This window comes from Serinus canaria, chromosome 18 (assembly GCF_022539315.1).
Source record: "Serinus canaria isolate serCan28SL12 chromosome 18, serCan2020, whole genome shotgun sequence".
In the NCBI taxonomy this organism is placed as follows: domain Eukaryota; kingdom Metazoa; phylum Chordata; class Aves; order Passeriformes; family Fringillidae; genus Serinus; species Serinus canaria.
The window spans coordinates 3110290-3130768 of NC_066331.1; the positions used below are offsets into that span (position 1 = coordinate 3110290).

General features: G+C 38.5%; 1 protein-coding gene across 4 annotated transcripts in view; it reads right to left on the reverse strand.

Annotated features, from left to right (window-relative positions):
* The window catches only part of HELZ (helicase with zinc finger), an 85535-nt gene that overhangs the window by 18903 nt on the left and 46153 nt on the right, over positions 1-20479 (reverse strand). For 3 of the 4 annotated variants that reach the window (XM_030231421.2, XM_030231423.2, XM_050981326.1), the window contains 8 exons: positions 19863-19967; positions 13851-14029; positions 12175-12293; positions 10645-10790; positions 8050-8197; positions 5572-5755; positions 4388-4616; positions 1098-1302 (listed from right to left, as the gene is read on the reverse strand). In XM_030231421.2, coding sequence (XP_030087281.1) covers positions 1098-1302; positions 4388-4616; positions 5572-5755; positions 8050-8197; positions 10645-10790; positions 12175-12293; positions 13851-14029; positions 19863-19967 — 1315 coding nt within the window. The remainder of the gene's footprint in view (positions 1-1097; positions 1303-4387; positions 4617-5571; positions 5756-8049; positions 8198-10644; positions 10791-12174; positions 12294-13850; positions 14030-19862; positions 19968-20479) is intronic. The other variant, XM_030231422.2, reaches the window with a different exon arrangement.

Sequence of the window (20479 nt, forward strand, 5' to 3'; positions counted from 1 at the left end):
AGAAATCTGGTGTTTGTTTCAGAAAGCACTGCCTGCATCTTGATGAAGAAACCAAATGTTCTCCCTTACAAGCTCCCTTTTGGGAAGGACTGCCAAAGGGAAGGCTTTCCTCTTTGTATTAAAAAATCCTGTCGTAAAAATTTCATTTCAATGATACAGCCTGGAACAAAAATGCAAAGCCATGGGAAATATGTGCAGTTCTTCCTTCCTGTACACTGAGTTCATCACAAAGCTGACAACCTGCATTTCAGTTCCATCTCTAAACACAATTTAATTAAATTACAACCCAAATGATTTTGATATCAACTACAAAGAATTATTGAAACAGAATTCATTACTAATATATCACTCCCCAAGAAAGCTCTAAAATTTCGTGTTGTTCTTTATCATCCTAAGGAAGCTATGTATTTTCATCACTTCTTCACCTGCTTTTATAAAAAGAGCTGATGAAATTACCGCTCACAGGTAATTTTATCTTTCTGTCCTCTTGATGCTAATGAAATCTGGTCTTCTGAAGGACATTATCACTGAGCTAATCTATGCAATAAACCAGTTTACAACATATTTTTAATTACATCAAAAATTATCTAACATAACTTAAGTCCTTGAATTTTAAATGAGATTTTTTAGACCAAACCAAATCCCTTTTGGCTATTATTTTGTTGGCTTCTTTTACTCCTTGTCACTGTCTGTATCAGCCTGTTGTTTCTTGGGGTACAGTCAGAGCACAGCTTGGGACAGGACTGGCTCTTGCTCAGAGGGTTTAATCTGGTTTATCTAAACCCTGAGTTTCCAGGGCTGAACTTCTCCAGGGTCACTGCAAAACTGCCAATGATCAGGTCAGAGTGAGCCAAGGTGTGTGCAGTAAGGAAACAAGGCTTGGACAACCCCAAGCTATATTGCTAAAAACTTTATGATAACACAAGTCCAGAGCTTTCCCTTGAAAATGCAGAGGATCCCTCCGGAATTTGCATTCATATCTGATTGCACTGATGCAATTTTAAAACAAACAGCTTGTTCCATAAACCTTTCATGTTATTTCTCCAGATTCCCTCCCAGCTGCTGGCAGAAGGCATCCCCAGGAACACTCACTGTACCTTTGGAGGTGACTGCTGCTGTTTGCTGGGGTTGGCTGAGTGCTGGTGCCGCAGCGCTCGGGGGATGAACTCGGGGGCCAGAGGGTTCAGCACGTAGGTTTTCTTTAACTCCAGAGCTTCCAGCTGAGCTTTGATCTGCTCAAACGTGATGCCATGAAGACTTTCATTCTCGTGGCACAGGGCAATGAACCTTTCCCAGAATTTCCTATGGAAATGATTTTTACAGTGAGGAAGGCTCAATGGCTGCTACTAAAATGAAAACAGACTGAATGTAACTGTGGGACACTTTTATTGTTTGTGTGTGCTCATTTTGCACACCAATCCATCCACCCTGAGCCTGCTCCCTGCAGCTGAGCAGTGCAAAAGCTCCCCAGGCACTCCAAATGCACACACAGCTCTGTCCATGTGCATTAGGTCACAGCACTGCCTTTGCTATTAATGCCATGGACAGCTCCAACTCAGAACTTTTTCCTAGAAAACCAAAACCAGCAAACTCCATGCTGAAAATTCTGGAATGTATGATTTAAGGCAAAAATTATTGAAGCTCAAATAGTGACAGGAATCACGCAGATTCTCAGTCCCAGAAGTTGTCAAGAACATTCTCTGAATTTAGGCAGATCCTTCAGTGGAACAAATACCAAAGCTAACAAAATACAAATACAAAGGGTTTTGAGATATGCCCTCCAAACCACTCTTGTGAAACACTTCAGAGGCATGTGAAAATTAATATTTTGGGGACTTTCTAGAGATTCTTTGAGATCCTCTAGTGGAAAACAAACAAAAGCATGAACTTTAGTGCGTGTCAGATTTTTCTGTAACATACAAAAGTATTTTTGAGCTAGGAAAACAACCATCAGATGATGCATGACTTGTCTATGAAAATTCTGTTTTCAACTTTTTGGAGGATGGAGGGGTTTTTAAACCATGTAATAAAAGAACATTCCTTCCTGTCTTCTGCTTTCTCATGATATATCTTTCTACTGCTTTATAAAAGAAAAGTCTTTTCTTTTTGTTAACATCCACAGCAGGATCTACACAAAATTTTACACTTATGATTTTGTTTTTAACCTCAAAGGAACTTTTTGGGTGAAGTTACTGAAGCTTAAAAGTTATTTAATAAGATCTGAAGATGTCACTTTAAAAAAAAACCAAACAAACCTGACTGAGCTGTCTCTTTCAAAAATATCAAGGGCAAAGGTGTGCTTGACTATAACTCCTGCTTGTTCACCCTTCAGTAATAAGGTCTGGCCTATCAGCAAGCACTGTTCTTTCCCCAGAACCTGCAAAATGAGGAATTGCAGCACACTAATTGTACCAGCAGTGTCACATTTTGCTGAGTAGCTGACTTTGTGAGAAAGAACAAATGTCTGTCTTGCAAGAATGCTTGTGATGTTTTTAAGAATTCAGAATTGTTTTCCCTAAAAGCCCATTTCTGTTGTGATTTCATAGAGGCAAGAAATGCTCTTTTAAAATTCAGGATGCAAGCTGGCCCTTTTTCTGCATTTTGCTCTAAGGCAAATAGATCTTGCAAGGTTTTAAATGAGAATTAAAACCCAAAATTAAATGCATCACCAGGATGCTTTAAAGATGGAATTCCCTCTGATTAATCAATTCAGTCACCAAACCTACTGCCAAGTACCCCAAATCCACTGAGACCCATCCACTTCTGCTGAGAATGCTGAGAATGCCCCAAGCAGTCTCTCCACACATGGAACACTTGTTCTGGGGCGTAAGAACAGAGAATAAAACCCTGCTGCCTCTGAGAGTGCTCAGGAGTTTAAAGGGGGTGTCTGCCAAAACAGCTCTGTCTAGTCCAGCTGGAGCACACAGGAATGTAATGATTACCCTGGGCATACTTCACAAAGCTCTCTACAACTATCATTACAGTCTTGACTCATTTTGACAGGTATTAGAATATTTATAAAATTCAAGTACACTCTAAATTTTTTGAGGTCTGTTTTTCCTAACGAAATGTCACTTCTTTCAGACTTCTCTACTCCTGTTGGACTAAAAAAGAACCATCTTCCCAGCAGCCTCCCTGAGCCCCTCCAGCACTATTTTCAAAGAGTGAATGTTCAATTATTCAGTGAAACAAGACAATGGTGTATTAAAGGGAAAGCTCGAGATACATCTTAATAAAGTTTCAGTGCTCCTTGTTTCTTAATTATCTTTTGGTTTTATAATTTGGAGCAGCTCTACATCTATAAACAGCTGCTGGTCTTCAAAATGCAAACCCAGTCCTTAACTGCCAGCACTGTAATTTATTTACCATGCTGACAGCCTATATTTTTATTTTATTAAGTTTTTGCACACCCTATTTCAAATATTTTGAAGGAGCACTTGGGAGGCACAGAAGCTCCTTCTCATCAGCTCATTACATAAACCACCCCTTGCCTAAAAAACCCAACCAGGTAAGGGAAAAGTGAATTAAACCCACAACAATTATTTCTCTGTCAGTAAGATGTTAGAAGCCATTTAAAGCAGATCACTGCCTTCATGCACAGACACTCCTGACATGGCCCCAGCAGGGAAGTGGTGCAATTTAGGTTATAGTGCATAAATACAGCAAACAAAGGTTTGAATTCCATTTGGCTTTTTCAACTCTAATCTTTGAAAACCACATCCCTTTTCAACACAGTAGCAGAAGCATCACTCAGGAAAGTAGAACACAACATATAACATGTATTTTTAGCTTTATTTTAATAATGTAGTCAGTGCACTGTTTCCTCTCTTCGAGAATAAGCTTCAGGGTTTATCTCTGATCATCTCAAAATTTCAGCTCTTCCATCGAAAAAAACCCTTTGAAGAACAAGAACTTGGAACCTTTAACATATCATTAAGTGTTTACATATCTCAGCATTTTTCACATTTCTTCATTTAGGTCTATTAAATGTAAATCCTCAAATCTTAACGAGTTTTTTCCTAGTGTCATGAAGACCTATCAAAACATAAATAATGTTTTTCAAGTCTTCTACCATCCTACGACTGCCATACATTCAAATCACAATTTTAGACTTCAAATTATGCATTACCTTTATTTGTATATGAAATTGCAATGGGTAAACAAAAACCCCCCATCAGAAAGTAAAACTACCCATGCTCAATTGTTAAGTGAAAATTTGAAAAATAAAAGCATGAAAAGACAGTCTGTAGTGGCCAGGTGGGGATATCTCACATTTTTCCCTGTTATACATGATGACAACCCTCACTTTCCTAAATCCAGCAGTCACAGACAAACCCATTTTCCAGTACCCTCAGCCCTGGTTAACCAAGGAACGTAGAGAAAGTACCTGCATCTCCCAATGGAACACAAAGCAATAGGATCTCCAACCACAGCTACTAAGGATTGTGCTCTTGTAATGGCAGTGTTGAGAAGTTTGTAATTAGACAGAAAACCATAATCCAAGTCTTCTGTTGAATCCTCCAGTAACTGCTCTTTCCTTTTAATTGGAGTTTGCTTATGTTTGCATGTGTGCCGTGTTCGTACTGTGCTGAGGAACAAAACTCTGAACTGTTTTCCTGAAATGAAACAAAAAACATCTCTGAGATAATTGTTGCTATTTCTGCTCCTACCCTGGCCAGAGCACTGCCCTTGTCAGCCAGATTTCACACCTGGATGTTCTGAACACATAGAAGAGCTTTATGCAAGAATAATAAGATTTAAAAATTTTAAAAGATGCACTATAAATAGCATATTCCATTACAAGAATATTTCCTCTTTAAAAGACTTACTTTTTCACCTTGATATTAATCACTGCTGAACTTTCTGAAATGTTAATTATCTTTACAGCATTGCCTATGAGTCAATAACAAATCTTGAATTTATTTATTCTACCTTAAAAATAAATTCTGGACATTCTTGATTCATATTTTTAAATTTCTCAAATGCATTAATATCCAGCATGAAAAAACAGAGCAAACCACTCACTGTCACTCAGTTACTTTATCATCTGCCTTTGTTTATTACTGACTAGAAGTGCAACCTAGCAACAGGCTATGCCTACACAAAATCCTTGTTATCAATGTGATTTCAGGAAGAAACACCTAAATTTTTAGACTCCTTGCAGTTTATTCCACAGATGGAAAAGAACTCAGTAAAACATTTTGAGGCTAAAACTCTGTTCCATTTGTATTTGGAACTCTAAAACCTATCAGTTTGTTAAAAACATTAAAATTCTGTCAAAAACATATTGGTTTCTACAATTTTCGCTGAATTTATTTTTAAAGCATGGCTGAACTCAACCCTGAGAAAAGACAAAGATATCTTTTTGACAAAAGATAAATCTCACATCCACTGAGACAAATGAGATCAATCTCACATCTACGAGTTCATACTCAGCGTTGGAGCAACACCTGTACCACAGCTCTCCTTTTGCTCCCACGGCTTTAGGGTAATTTTAGCAAACTCCAGGGTAGCTGTAGGAAGTTATTCCAGCAGCAGACACATCTCCCCTTGGCCAGCCCAGCTGCTCACCCTGCACGTTGAGCACCCTCTCCACGCTGACGTCGGACAGGCGCTTCTTGCGCAGCTCGGCGCGGATGCGGAACACCTGGTCAGCGTAGGGGGTCACCACCCCGATGCTGCCATCGTCCAGCTTGCCCCAGGCCACTGGCCACTTCCTCCTCAGCTCCTCCACACGCTCCACCACTTCAAACACCTCGGGGAAAAGGCAGGATTCTTACAAGTTATGTCCCACTGAGCAGCGCTCTTTGATATGGAAAGGGAATTTGAGCTTTAAGGCTTTGAAAGGCTTACACGCCACAGTGTTGCACAAGCAATGATACTACTGCATCCTACAGTGATACTCTCAAGTATCCTGCAGTAAAACAATGTATTCACTACACTGCACCCTTTTTTATCTGGAAATAAGGGGTTTTTTATGTTGAAATAAATTTCCTCTGTTAAAATTACAAACTTCAAAATTACATTAATAATCTTAATTTTCATTCTTACAAAAATGTCAAGCGCACTAGAACCTTTCTTGCCATTCTTCAACTTATTTCTGGAAGTAAATGTACTGCCCAAATTGCTATAATTTAATTTTTATTCTGCATTTGATATATGTCATCCTATCATGTCTGATAACTCTAGACACAGCATCCATATACCAGAGCACAATGACCTCCCATTCCAAAGAATACCATTGGGAGGTTCAGATAATTCATCAACTGCTAGTTCCTCTCTGTGAAATACTATGAAATGTGCTACCTGAGAAGACTAGTGTGTAATAAAACCTGAAAACCCTCCCCTGTGAGGAGACAGCCTCCAAGTAACCTCCTGCCAGAGCAGCTCATCTCAGCACACCAGAGGTACTGCACTGCACAAGGCATTTCTGAGCAACCTTACAGAAGGTTTGTGACTCCTTTTCTTTTTTTTTTTTTAATTTACATTCAATAAATATTTCTCCAGCTATTTAAAGCATGGTAATTCAGGGTGCTGTTTTCCTACAGCATTACAATGCAAGCTCAGCCTCTTAATGAAAAAAAAAATTATTTTAATCCTCAAAAAGTCACATATATTTATTTTTGGCAATTTCAGAGGATAGTGAAAATAGGGGACTGTTTTTAAGCAAGTCCCGAATGTTTTTGTGACATCAATTCTTGCATTTAAAAGCCAGCTCTGCTGACAAAGGCTATTAGAATAAACTTTGATATCTATAAAAACCATGGCACAAAAATAATGATCTTTTGTAGTAAGACTCTCTGAAAGGATATAGCTTCTAGGTATGTATTTAGAATTAACACCACATAGGGAAATTTTAAAATGAAGACCAACAAGGGAAAGTGCATTTCCCAGAATAATTCTTAATATAGGCATCAATGAACCACAAGATGTCCCAGTGCAAACATCCATTAAGGGTCAAACAGAAAAAATCTCCCTCTTCATCTAATTCCAGTTTTTCCTGCTGGTGTTTAAGGAGCCGTTGTCCTTCATTTCTGCCTGTGGCCATTAATGACTCACAGTTTTCAGACAGTTACTTGGCCACTGAAGATATTTTTAGGTCCTTTACAACTTTTTTTAAATGGCAAAGCAATCCAAGTAGATTAATGGAAGCAGTCAGGTGTCCAGAAGTCACTGGAGCTTCTTATTTCAGACGATATTTTAACGCAGCAAAGAATGTTTAACAAGTGCAGAACAACAACAAACAGGTTTCAAATTGTGCAGCAGAGGAACCCCACCATGATCAACAAGGGGAAACAGGAAGCTCTGCAGTGCTTCATAACAAACACTACCCAGAAATTCCTCCTAAGCTCACGAAAATCACTGCTATGTCTTTGATTTTCCCTCCCTCCCTAACTGGAGGTGACTGGAAAAAGGCATCTTCCACTATCAAATCAGAAGGTGGGAGGTGGGTGCTGCTGCATGTGTTTGTTTTTGTGGGCTTGGGTTGTTTGGTTCTTCTAAACACAAGGGAAGGAATGAGAATGAAAGTAAATTTTGAAGAATACCAATAAATCTACGTGAAACAAACAGATAGAGAGTAAGTTCTCACCTAAAAGAATCTCATCTGCACATTATCAGTTAGACACTGATCCTAAACATATTAAAGGAAATGTGAAATGTTACCCCTGAGGACTTTTATCTGAGTGGGAACATTTCTACAACAGTCAAAGAAATCTAAGTTTTACTTCAAATTGCAGTTACTCTCAGTTGCTAAGATACATCTATCACAATGTCACATAAATTATCAGGAAAGACAAATCTCTCCTGAAGAATGAGCCTGGGAGAATGAGATGCAGCTTATAATTTAGAGAGAAAAAAAAGAAGGTAAATTAGTGGGAATGTTTACTACAATTGCAATTTTCATTACATCGTGTTTAGCAAACTCCATGTTCCACTCTCCTAGTAGAGGACAATTTATGTCTTCCACCCACACTGAGCATAAACCAGTAAATTTGGGGGAGTGAAGCTTTAAAAAAACAATCAACAATAAAAGCAAAGAAGAGTTACCTCTGCATTATTGTAAAAAGCTGTACTATTTTTTTCTTGCACATCTTCTCCACGTGCTGTGAAGAAAGTCAAAGGGTAGAAATCTTTGTGTGCTGGCTGCTTTCCACTTGCCATCAATTTGCCTTCATAGAAAAGTTCAGATGTGTAACTGTAACGAGGCAAAACAGGGGAAAATGTGGAGTCTACACATGAGCTCACTGATAAAATATGCAAATCTCCCTGATGAAATATGCAACCACAAAATACTTCATAAGGAAAACAGAACCACTGATTACTATTCAGCATCTTCAAATGATTTCTCTGAACTGCTATTTCCCTTCTACAGACACAGCAGAAGGCGCTAAAAATATGCTTCTCCAACACTTTTTCTACAAAGGCTGTTTTCTCTTCTCATCTAAAGCTCGACAAAGTTATGAACATTCTTACTGATGTTTCACTCAGAACTTCTGATGGCTGGAAACTGGGCAAAAAGAACACTTGCTGTCTGGCACTGGTTATTCCCCAGGCTGGACAATGAGTTTGCTCATGTCAGTTAAGAGTTACTGAACTTGGAAGATAAATTTACTACAGATTTGTGTGCACTGAGCACGACACAGGCCGAGTGTTCAGCTGTCAACCAAGCTTTTCTTCTGTGACTTCTACTCCAGGCTGATCTATCTTGCTAGAGACCAGAAACACAACCAGAACAGAGTTCCTGTGCTGGCAGCAGCCAGTCCAGCAGCTGGCTGACTGAAAAAGAAATGAGGCAAGAACTACTTCATGGTGTGAAGCAGGAGGGAAAAGCAACCTGAATGGATTGAGACAAAAAGGCAGCAAAGAGAGACTGGAGAGTGTTGTAAATGTTATTGCACAGTAGAGCTAAATTAATGCACTGGCTTCCAGTAATGAGTGAATTTGGTATCATCTCACTTTCAATGCTCAGCCTCCAACCTTAATTTTCTTTGGTATCACTCAGAGGCTGCAGAAACCTGAGCAGAGCCTGCCATGAAGACAAGCAAAGCAGGAGACTGTGCAGCTGGTGGGTCCATCCAGTTCCTCCAGGATTCCAGCTACTGCAGCTTGAGATGGAAACAGCTGCTCATGGAAAAGCCACAGAAACTTGTCTGCCACCAAATCACCATCAAAGCACCTCAGCCCACCCCTGACCTGAAACTGGCTTACCCTGGACAACCCTGAAGAACACTGGGCTCCTCTCTGGCTTAGGCTGCAGCAGTCACTCCACAGCAGCCAGGGGGCAAAACTAACCATCCCTGCTGCAAATTAACTTTCAGTAATGAGATCTCATTAAACAACAAAACTTTTCTGTATGAGCTGTTTTTTCCAATTACAGCTCCAAAGTCAGGCTGCACTAATGGCTCCTTCTTTCCTCTATTTCTCATGGTGTCTCTGCTTCAGCGAGGTAGAGATGATTAATGAGCCCTTCATCTTCCTACACTTCTGTCCTAAGTGTCATGGTCCCATTTGTCAGGAGAAATTCCACAACACACAAAAGAAGAGACTTGAGACATCTCCTAAAGGGACCACCAGGAGAGTGTTCAGCTGGTTCCACCTCCCACAGCAACACTTCCCAGTGGAACTGGGCACACTGGACTTTGACCAGGGAGCCAACCAGCCCCAGTGGTGTTTCTGCATCCTCACCTCAGTGATCAACACAGGGGCTCCTTCTTGGAACTCCCTGCCTGAACTCCAGCTGCTGAAGTGAATTTTCATGAACTTTCTGAGGTAAATTACATGGAAGTGATCTCTAAAGAAAAGCTGAAATGATCCCTTCCTTTACAGATGTTCTCTCATTTCAAACTCAGAAACTCAAAAAATGGGTAAGAAATTTAGCAGCACTCAGCCTATAACTACCAAGTCCATAAAGTGAAGACAGATCAAGCTATGTAGAAAAATATTTTACATTCTCACTTTTGATTCTCCAGAGCACTTTAATATTTCTGCTTTTGCTTTGAACACAGTGATAACCTAATTAGTATGACTGGATACCAACATAATATTCCTCAGTACATATTTGAGCCAGGATTTAAACTTTAGCATTTTTCCCCATGATTGCACTTATTCTTTCCAGCACAGCTCATGGGTGAGCTCATTACACTGGCAGCCATTAGTTTATCATAGCATAAAAATGCAAACCCACTGATTAATGTGTCTTGAAAGAAGTAATAAAAGATGTCAACAGTAAAGAAACATGCTCAAAATTTGACCTATTTTTTCCATTCACAGTTGCATATCCATATGTTCCTTACATTGCCCACAGCTTACCATTCCAAGATAATTCACCCCAGTGAATCTAAAATTCTGAAATGGTTCAAAGGAGCACAGAGCCTACATAATAAACTGCTGGGTGGTTAAAAAGGACAAGTTGGCTCTTCTTTGGTTTAGTGTGCAAGCAGCCAAAGCATCCCCACCTGAACAAGGGCTCTGTCCCACAGCCCTGGCAGCTGCTCTAGGAGTCCAAACGACCACACAGAATTACTAATGAACTTTGAAAGAAGCAAGATTTCATGCCAGAAACACTTCAGCTGTGCTTGGCTCTTTTGTTCCCTGGCAGCAGTCAGAAGAAGCACATGATAGAGTGAAAAAGTTCACACCTACTTGATGATTGCTTCATGGGAGCGATAGTTCTCACAGAGCAGGATCCTGCACGGGAACTCGGCAGGGTAGTGCTCGTAGAGGCGGTCGAGCAAGGAAACGTGGAGGTTTCTCTCCCTGGCAAATTCACTGTAGACAAAAGGACTGAGCTGTAATAGACACACACACACAGAGAAAATGTAACTAAACGGGTGCACTTGGAATTTCACACTCCTGACATATTTATTTGCATCAACCCAAAAATGAAACCTCCCTTTCGCTGGACATCCATCGCTGGAAGACACAGACAGTGCTCATTCCAAAGAAATGCTCCTGCCTACCAGAATAGTAACAAAAGACCAGCATGGTCTTAAAGGAACAATAAAATACTCAATAACTATGCAAAGAGCCCTTCTATTTAACACTCCCAACTGTGTTTAGAATGACTTTACACCATTATTCTGACAACCACTCCTACAACTCAATTATTACCACAAATAGTACAAATCAGAAAATAAAGAAATTTTAGTACCATTTATAAAGCTAAATAGAAATGTTGTTGAAAAAACAAAAACCCAGTGACCTATTTACTGTTACACTAAACTCCTACTGGGCTTGTTTAACAATAAAACCAAGATCTACTACAGCAGAAAAAACAGAACCATAGAAGATGAAAATGAGATTCTTAAAATACAATTTCCAAGTGTAGAAATGAAGCCAATCTTATTTGTCTTCTGAATTCATATGATATTAGTTTTTGCAATTTAAATGCTGGACACCTAATAGAGGATCTTCTTTAAGACCTTGAGCTACAGAATAGGCTGAGACACACAGGCCCTGGGAGGAATTCATCCACACAGCTGGGCTGATGAGATCAAGCCTGAAGTAAGAATTCCAAGCTCTTGAAAAGCATTTTGTGAGTAGTATTTAAAAAGCACTACCCCACTACTTGGCATTATTAATATCATTGAAATTATCCAGCAGTAATAAATTAAAAGTGGCAACACCACTCTGAGTTTGTTACTGTACCAAAGCACACATCCACCCTACTGCTACTGTGAGATGCAAAGAGAATTAAAGGCAAATCTATAAAAACAAATAAATCTGGCCTAAATCAATAAAGCAAGTAAAGCTGACTTTTCCAAGCATGCTTTCTCATGCCTACAGGCTGAAAAATGACAGGCATAATCAGTGTTTTAAACTCTCCAAACCAAGCAGCTCCCAGGCACTTTGCAGCAACAGAAAAGCACTGGCTAGTTTCAGCTTCCCATTTCTCACTTGTTCAAATCTTCACCAGATTGGATGCTTCTAATAAACTAAGAACTTAAATGTTCTCTCAATCCTAATTCTCCATATTCTTGAAATCTTTTAAAAAGCAACAGGGAATACCAGTCATAAACTCCTGACTGTAATAAATATCCTCATATATTAAATAACACCTCTGGAATTCTCCTTGGCTTCCCCATCTATTATACAATTTGGTGCAGAAAAAAACCTTATTATACCAAATATTATACATATGCACTTCATAGTCAAAAATTGCACAGCTCTTACCTGCATATGGTCTCCAGCCAAGACAATTCTTGTGTTTTTATTAGCTAATGCCAGAGGCATAATCGTTTCACACTCCATAGCTTGAGCAGCTTCATCTAACAGAATGTGTGTAAAAAACCCTGAAAAACAGATATCCCCAAATAAATGAAACTTGAAACTTGGTAAAATTAATATTGAAAACAAGAACTTGAACTTAACATTCTGTATTCTGATAGTAACCAAAACTAGAATTAAAAAAGTATGGCTTACACAAATTCATTTCTAGCAGCTACTGAAAACCACACCATTGTCACACCCATCAAATGACCAACAGTGGTCACCTGGTGGCCAGGGACATTAGCAGGAGCCCCCAGGTCTGCTCTTTCTTGTGATACACCTCAAATTAAACACATGTTTTATCTGAGCCCTCCTTACCCCAAGAGGAAATATCTCTTGGCAGAACACCCTCAAGAGGTTTCTCAAATCTCAAAGTTATTTTGCCACCATGAGACACAAAGAGCTTTGGACAGTGACAGTGACAAGGAATTCCTCATGTGCTTGAGTCCTAGTAACTATTTCATGTACTAAATTTCCCATTAAAATTGCACACATACCTGAGCACTTTGCTGCTTATGGGCTTAAAGGAATGTTGGGGGGGAAAAAAGGAACAGAAGTTGAAGGAAAATTTAAATTCAGTGTTATGAAAATATTGGACCAAAAGTTTGGTGGGAATCTATGCACTGGAGAACAGGCACTTGAAAAGAAACTTGGTCACTGTGGATTTATATTTTATGAAATCTAAACTCAGGATAGGTATAGAAGAGGCTTTATACATTGATGTCTGTGATATCTTAAGGTTTAAAACAAAGTATTAGAGGACTTGGTGCACCATCCAATTCAGATTCCATACATAAAAATGTAGCAATTTTCTTTGGAAAATATGAATTTCATACAGCTGCACAGACATTGCTATGGCATGACTGTACACAGCCTGCTGCCAAACAAAGCAGCTATTTCTATCTAAAGACCCAAAAATATTTACCATAAATTCCATATTAGTTTTCTCTGTTGCAACAAATGCTTAAATGTAGCCATAAAAAATTAATCCTAACAACTTATGTAAAGAAATTCCATGTTCACTAAAAAGCAAATGGATTTAACTTGGAGATCAGGAAAATAATAAATCCTAAGCAGCCTCTGCCCCAAAAAATTAGTTTAATATCTTTCAGTTTAGAAAACAACCCTAAATGTATCATGTTAACAAAGACAGGGCTTGTATGTGTGGGAGTTGCTTGCAAAGCTAAACAATTCACAAAACAAGGGGGAAAAGCTCTCTGTTTTTTATGCTTACATGCTCCACTGAGTAATGACCTTAATGAGCATAATATTCAAAGTCAGAATCTCAAACAGAATTTTCCCTCTTGGATCTCAGAAACACCAGATCATAGATAGCACTGCTTCTTTATTTATTTTTTTTTTAAAGAAGGAAAAAAAAGAACAAGCAAAAGGTTAATTAGAATGCCAGCAGTTTACAGCTTTGTAATACACATTTATTCATAAAAAACCAAACAAGCAGGTTAAGATTATCATTGTTTACTTTATTTTTTAACAGTTCCAAGAATTGGGTAAGGGACCAACAGTGGCAAGAGGAGGATATTCCTTAAGCATGGACACTTCTGGTCTGGAAATTCTCTTACCTGGTTCAAGATCCAGCTGACATAGATACTGTGATGTATTTAAAGTAACAACTACTACTCGTTGCTTCAGAATGTCTTCTTTCTGTGGCATCTGGAAGGTGGAATGTGTGCTTGAAATCAAACAGTACTGATGCACAACTGGGTGAACAGTCTTTACCCAGCGATTTCGGAAATATACCCTAGGAAAGAAAAAGGGATCAGCTCTGAACACTGCCTAATATTTCAAATATTAGTAATTAGCAATTCTAAAAGATTACAATATTAGAAATATTCTGTTTTCTGAAAAATAAATATCATCTTCAAGAAGAAAAATAGCATGACTATGCAGAATTACATGCTAAAATCTCTTGGATTCACCTTCTATAATTGCAGTGCAGTTTTACATATAGGAACAGTTAGCATGTTTTATTTCACATATAGACATCTGTAAATTCTTCAAATATTTATGTCCTGTGATCCTCACTGCCTATTTAATTTTAAACTTAGAATAAACTCATTTTAAATAAATATTGGCTGACCTGGAAGGTAACTATAGCCCAGAGTATGGAACTGACAATAGTCTGTACGTCTCAGCCACTGCAGCTGATACATGACATATGTTCAAATTCTGCTGTTCCTCCCACCCATCCCCATGTGTTGTCTAAATTCTACAAACCAAACATGAGGTGAATTCATCTTTTTATCATACAGGGCCAAAACTGTGATACTGTGGATAAAAGAATGGGTAAATAGTGCCACAGGTTTGGCTGGAGTCTAAAATATAAGGACACTGACTGGATTTCAGACCCCCTTCCACAACACACCAGACCATCCCAGGGAGCCAGTGATGAATTTTTCTCAGGAAGGGATGACCTGTTACAGCCAGTTTGGCTACATGGAAGAGAAACACAGAAGACACAAAGGCTGTGCCCCAGAACACAGGGTACAAGTAACTCCACGGGGTGAACACATCCAGCAAGGAGCTGGATAAAGGTGCCTTGTGACACCTCCATCAGGTGCTCCTCACCACCAAAATCTCTAGCAAGAGCTATAAATCTGAAGTAGAACCTTTAAACTACAAGAAATTATTGTACAGAAATTCAAGTATAAATTTATTTCCAAAGATGAAATGAATTTAATTAATTTCAGTTCTAAATATGGGATTTAATGCTGTTCAGTTTATCTATTCATTATTTTATTTCTCCTGCACCCATAGTTCAAATCCCAAATCATTAATAAGTGTTTGGAAATGTGTAATTATGCACCTAATTGCAGAGCATGATTGCACTGGCTGGACTCTGGATATCACATGTCCACCCACGTCTGAAAATTACAGCTGAGCTCATGTGATGTGAGAGAAACGAGTACCAGCATCAGAATAAATCTGGTTTGTGAAGATACATTGCCCATTTTGGACAAAATGAAACCCAAAGGAACCTCAGCAGCCTGAATGATCTTTGATTTGACAACACAACCAAGGCAAATCCACACTTGGGGACCAAAGGTAACTCCAGGTAAAACTGGGTTCAGAGCAGGAACAACCCCCACACCCCTGAGTCATCCCCAGAACAAGAGGCTTCTAATGTTACCCCCACATATTTATTTCTTCTCAGCTATCAAAGGGATGAGCTTTATTTGATAAACTGTTATTACACCAAGTCATGGCCTAACAGCTACAACAGGGGAGCAAGATAACCCCTGCTCCACTTATCCCAGCTTTTTTATCCTGCTTCACTTTCCCAGCCTTATCTGAGGTTATACTAACCCATCACCTCACAGGAGTACTGTGAGCACTACTGAGTTTATTGGGAGTTTATGTTTGTAAAGCACTTTGAGATTCATGGATGAAAGGTGCTATTGAAATGCAAAATATTATGGTTATTAGACATTATTATACCATGCACTGTCTTTTATTACAAAAATTCAACTGTGGGTGACTCACAGATTGGCTGACAGCATTTCAAACTGCATTGCTGCTTACCCATTAATTTCTTTTATTTTGATGTGAGATCAAATAGGTATCCCAGAGCTATTATTCACCACTGGCATAAAAACACCTGACAGATGTGACTACTTCGAAAATGTCATGAGAGAAGTTCAGCCTCACTGAACAAGGACTTTCTTTCTCAGGTGCAACTTGGGCTAATAAAACCACCCATAATTTCAGTATTGGGTGGGTTTTTTTCCTCAAAGTTGGAAGAACCAATTACAAAAATGGGCTTGACCAGAAATCATAACATTTCACCCTGCAACATGCCCTTAACTTCTGATTAAACAAAAGATGAAACTTTTAAATGTTTAGTGTTAACCCTGCATGAGCAGAGCCCCTGAACTCCAGCAGTCAGGTAGTTCCCAATCAAAACACTCCTTAGTACCCACAACACATTTTAATATTCCTTGGGTACAAAGTGGGAAAAGGGTGCAGCCACTTTGTACCAATTTGTTCCTTGTACAGAACCCAAACCCAACCACAGCTTACAAGAGAGATTCTCAGTTCAGAACAGAAAGGCCAGGACTGCCCTCCAAACCTTTCTGGGATACATCCCACCTGCTCAGCTTTGGTGCTGGCACTTCTCACCTGAAATCCCTCAAGTAAAAAGAGCACAAAAACTCAGAGGGAAAGCAATCTAGCAGGGTAATTTCATGGCTCTGTTAAGAGACCACTAAAAAAATAAATCTAACAAGTCCCAAGAAGCCTAAAGGAAACTTTAAAAGCACCTGATTTCCCTCTTCCATTTCTTTAGATCCATCTCCAAAGAGAGGCTGTTTCACAAACAAATATCTTCCTTGAGATGCAGAAAACATGAAAAACCTGTCCTACAACTTGAAAGTTCCCTTTTTTCAATCCCTTTTTCCTTTAGCATGGAATCTAGAGTTTCAACAAAAAAAGTCATTGGCAGAAGAGTAATTTATTTCCCATGCTAACATTTGGTAAGATGAATTAATTCCATTTTCAGTACAAGAACTCATTTGGAAAAGGGGCAATGGTGTTTTAAAACCTGCTGGGGGTTTTTGGTCTGGGTTGCTGTTTGCTTTCTTTTTTAATTCAACTCTGGCTCCTATGGATTATTTTTTATAACCTGGATAATTCTTAGTTAGCAGCCACTTGCTAAAGCTACCTGGTCCCAGAATATATGCAGAACTTACATGTGAATGTTATGATCAAAGCAGTAAAAAAATGAACTGAAGGGGTTTCAGTGAGATATTTTTAACAGAACCAACTTATTTTTTGACACTGCTGAACTGAAGATACTAGTTTTATTTATTCCTAAGCAAGACCATGCTTAGGAATAAATAAAAACACTCAATATACAGATAAAGGCAGGATCAGCCTCTTTCCTTTTCCCTTAGTATTCCAGTGTGTGGAAACAATTGAATCTGAAATAGCCACGTAAAATAATACTAAATTCATGTTATAATAACATCTCAATTGCTGCAATCTGCTTGCTGGAGTTTTTAGGAGAGGGTGATAATCTGAATTCTCCTGCTCCAGTGCTCTCCTACCTCAGCAGCCACCTCCAGAAGGTTCCAGCAGCTGATGGAGACAGGCACATCCAGGGAGTTAAAGAAAATACAAATCAGGAGCCAATTACTCCCTCTTACAGCTCTGACTCACCATCTAAAGGTGCCTGGCTGCTCCTGCACACTAAAAATCAGGTGTCTCACCATCGAACAGAAGCACTTAATCCAGGCTCTCTCCTCCCAGCTGTAGCTTGGGTTTGGGTTTCATTCCTTCAGAAACATTTCTGATTCATTTACGTAAGTACATGAAATTGTTTCAGTGTCAAGTTTCTGCAGTAAAAGGCAGATTTTGGAGTGTGCCCCTAATACAGTTGACTCATCTAATCAAACCCAGGGGCACAGGTTTTTTTCTGGGTAATAATTTGTTTATGGGCACCAGGACTATGAGAATTTGGCCTTCAGGCTTTGCTGGTATTTCACTGAGGTGCAGAAGTTGGATTTAACATAAATTCTCACTGTTCCCTCTGACTCTGTATTTTCCAAAGGGCATAGGAAGTTATTTTATTAAGAGATAATACAAATTTATAACTTGATATTTAAACAAAAAGCTCCACAAACTCTACTTTTCAAACTTTTATGTCACATCACTGACAGGATAATTTATTTAATGTACATCTTACCCACGGAAAGATCTACATGGTTTTCAGTACAAAACATTAAATAATTTAGCTTTCCTTCTTTAAAAACAACATAAATATTATAAAATATTGTGCTGCTCCCCACCAAGCCAACTCATCACTTGTAGAGCAAATAAGGGATAAAATCTACAGCAGTGTTCAGTTATTTAGAAACACAATGAACTCTGCAAGCAGCACATCTACCTTGAATAATTAACTGCTTCCACTCCACTTGATGTTTCCTTTTAAATCCAGCAGAGGCTCAGATCCCCCCGTTTAATCTAACAGCAATGATTTGAGTTTGAAAATACACCCTTACAACAGTCAATAAGGGAGGTACATCCAGAAATCATTTTGAACTGGAAGTCTCACACAATTCCAGTTTGGATTCAGAGAAATTGACCTTTAACTCCTGCCAGAGCAGGTGAATGCACTTTGAGCTCAAACAACATTCTCTGTCAGATTTTTTATTTGAACCATACATACTTGTGGATCCACTAACATATACACACAACTCCAGAGGTGCCTCCATTGTCTTAAACTTCAGTTTTTTATAGAGGTGTCCAGACTATTTGAACAGCATCAGACAATCTACAGCAGCACTTTCTGAAGGCTTTATAACAAATATTACAACAATTAAATGTAAGTTCGAACAGTCAGTGAATTTTGAAGTTATGTGCTGTGATTCTCTTAGCAAATATCCAAATAAATTTGAACCATAAGAAAAATACCACTTTTTATGTTTTTCATAATTCTGAGACTGGACTACATAGTTGAAAACAAGGCAGCAACAACATGGCAACAATAAAACTGTGTTTAACTCCTTGCACTGTTAAATCCCACTTCAGTATTCCCAAAAAGGTCAATTACACACATTTTCCCCCTTCAGAAAATTAAGACTCCATAAAGTTTTTCATCCCAAAGTGCTTTACAAATCACCTTAAGAGAATCTGTGTTAAAACACAACCAGGTCAAAGACATCTTTTAACAAACAACACTGCCTTCTTTCCCTTGGCCAGACCCTCAGTGTCTGTAAAATGTCACATGGCAACCAAGGCCAACAGACCTAAGAGAATTTACACCTGTTGCAAATGTAGTCTTTTCACATAACTTCACTGGCTTTACTGACATTGCATAGAATATAAGTCCAGGATGGTTTTTAATAGCTAGCAAGTAAACACAAGAGTCATTTTCTTAGTAATATTATAAATTCACCTACTGGCATTGAGAAAATGATGCCCATAATTTAATATATATATATATATATATATACACACCAAGCTAGCAGTATAAAGTGTATATTGTGATTACTGGGCAGAACGTTCCCAGGAGCAGATTTAAATAAATCCTCCTTAACTATTTCCATGCAAGTTTACCCTCCTTGCTCTTAAGATTCCACTTCTTTTTTCCTAAAACAATTTCCCATTTCAACACATAAACAATCACTTCACACTGATTTATCAGAATTGGCCAAACTACTTTCACACATTGCTCCTATGACACCAAAATGTTTCTCCAAGAAGCCAAGTGGGGAGCCTCAGTTTCCAAATTAGCCTTGTAATTGTGAGTCCAATTTTTCAGAAATTAAAACACAACTAAAGTCCATTTTATTTCATCATAGTAGCTTTTAGAGGAGCCTATCAAAAGCTTGCTCATTAGAAAAGACATTTATCAACAGAATTGTAAAAGCTTAAAAAAGGATGTCTTTATTTTTATTTAACAAATGACCAAAGATTATGTTACAATATTTCATTTTCCTTTTAGGCTGTTTTTAAATGCACTGCTGGTAATGCCAATATGCTTTTGTGTTTTAAAAGTTGTTTAACCTTTTTTTATAGACACCTTTTCTTAAGAATAGTATTTCACAGATATATAATAAGCCTTAAAAAAATACCTGAGAGGTCTTGCCTGGGGATTGCCTGCTTCTACATATGGATGTAAATAATCCTTTATGTAGAGATCAGCAGCACTATTAGAATGGGTGCAAATGAGAATCCTGCTGGAATAAATGGATGCAAATAAAAAAGCAATGAAGAAACAAAACAATTTAAAGCAGTAGAATACAAAAAAAAGGAAACAGTGGCCATCTTCCTGCACATTCCTCTTCATGGAACTACTCACTGATCTACTGCACTTCCCATGATTCAGCCCTCAAACCCTTCAGTTATCAGTTATCAAACAGGTTCTCAATAATCATCTTGTAATCATTAATCTAGACTTGATTTTACAGAGCAGCTTTTGTTATCTACCATGCTGCAAACCTTCCCAAGCTGAGCAAATCACAGCCATTCTACATAACTTCCACTTTGATTAGTTTTGTTCCACATGGCAAATACAGGCCAAGATTATAAAATTACTTCATCATCCCAAACAATGAAGGATGGCTTGGGTTTGTTGGTTTCTAAGCTGGGTGGAAATTCTGTTTTTCTACCTTTGACTTGAATTTTAGCCAAAAAATCACATCCTCTGTGCTCCAGTGGGGCCCTGCTCTGTGCTCAGCGCCCCCTCTCA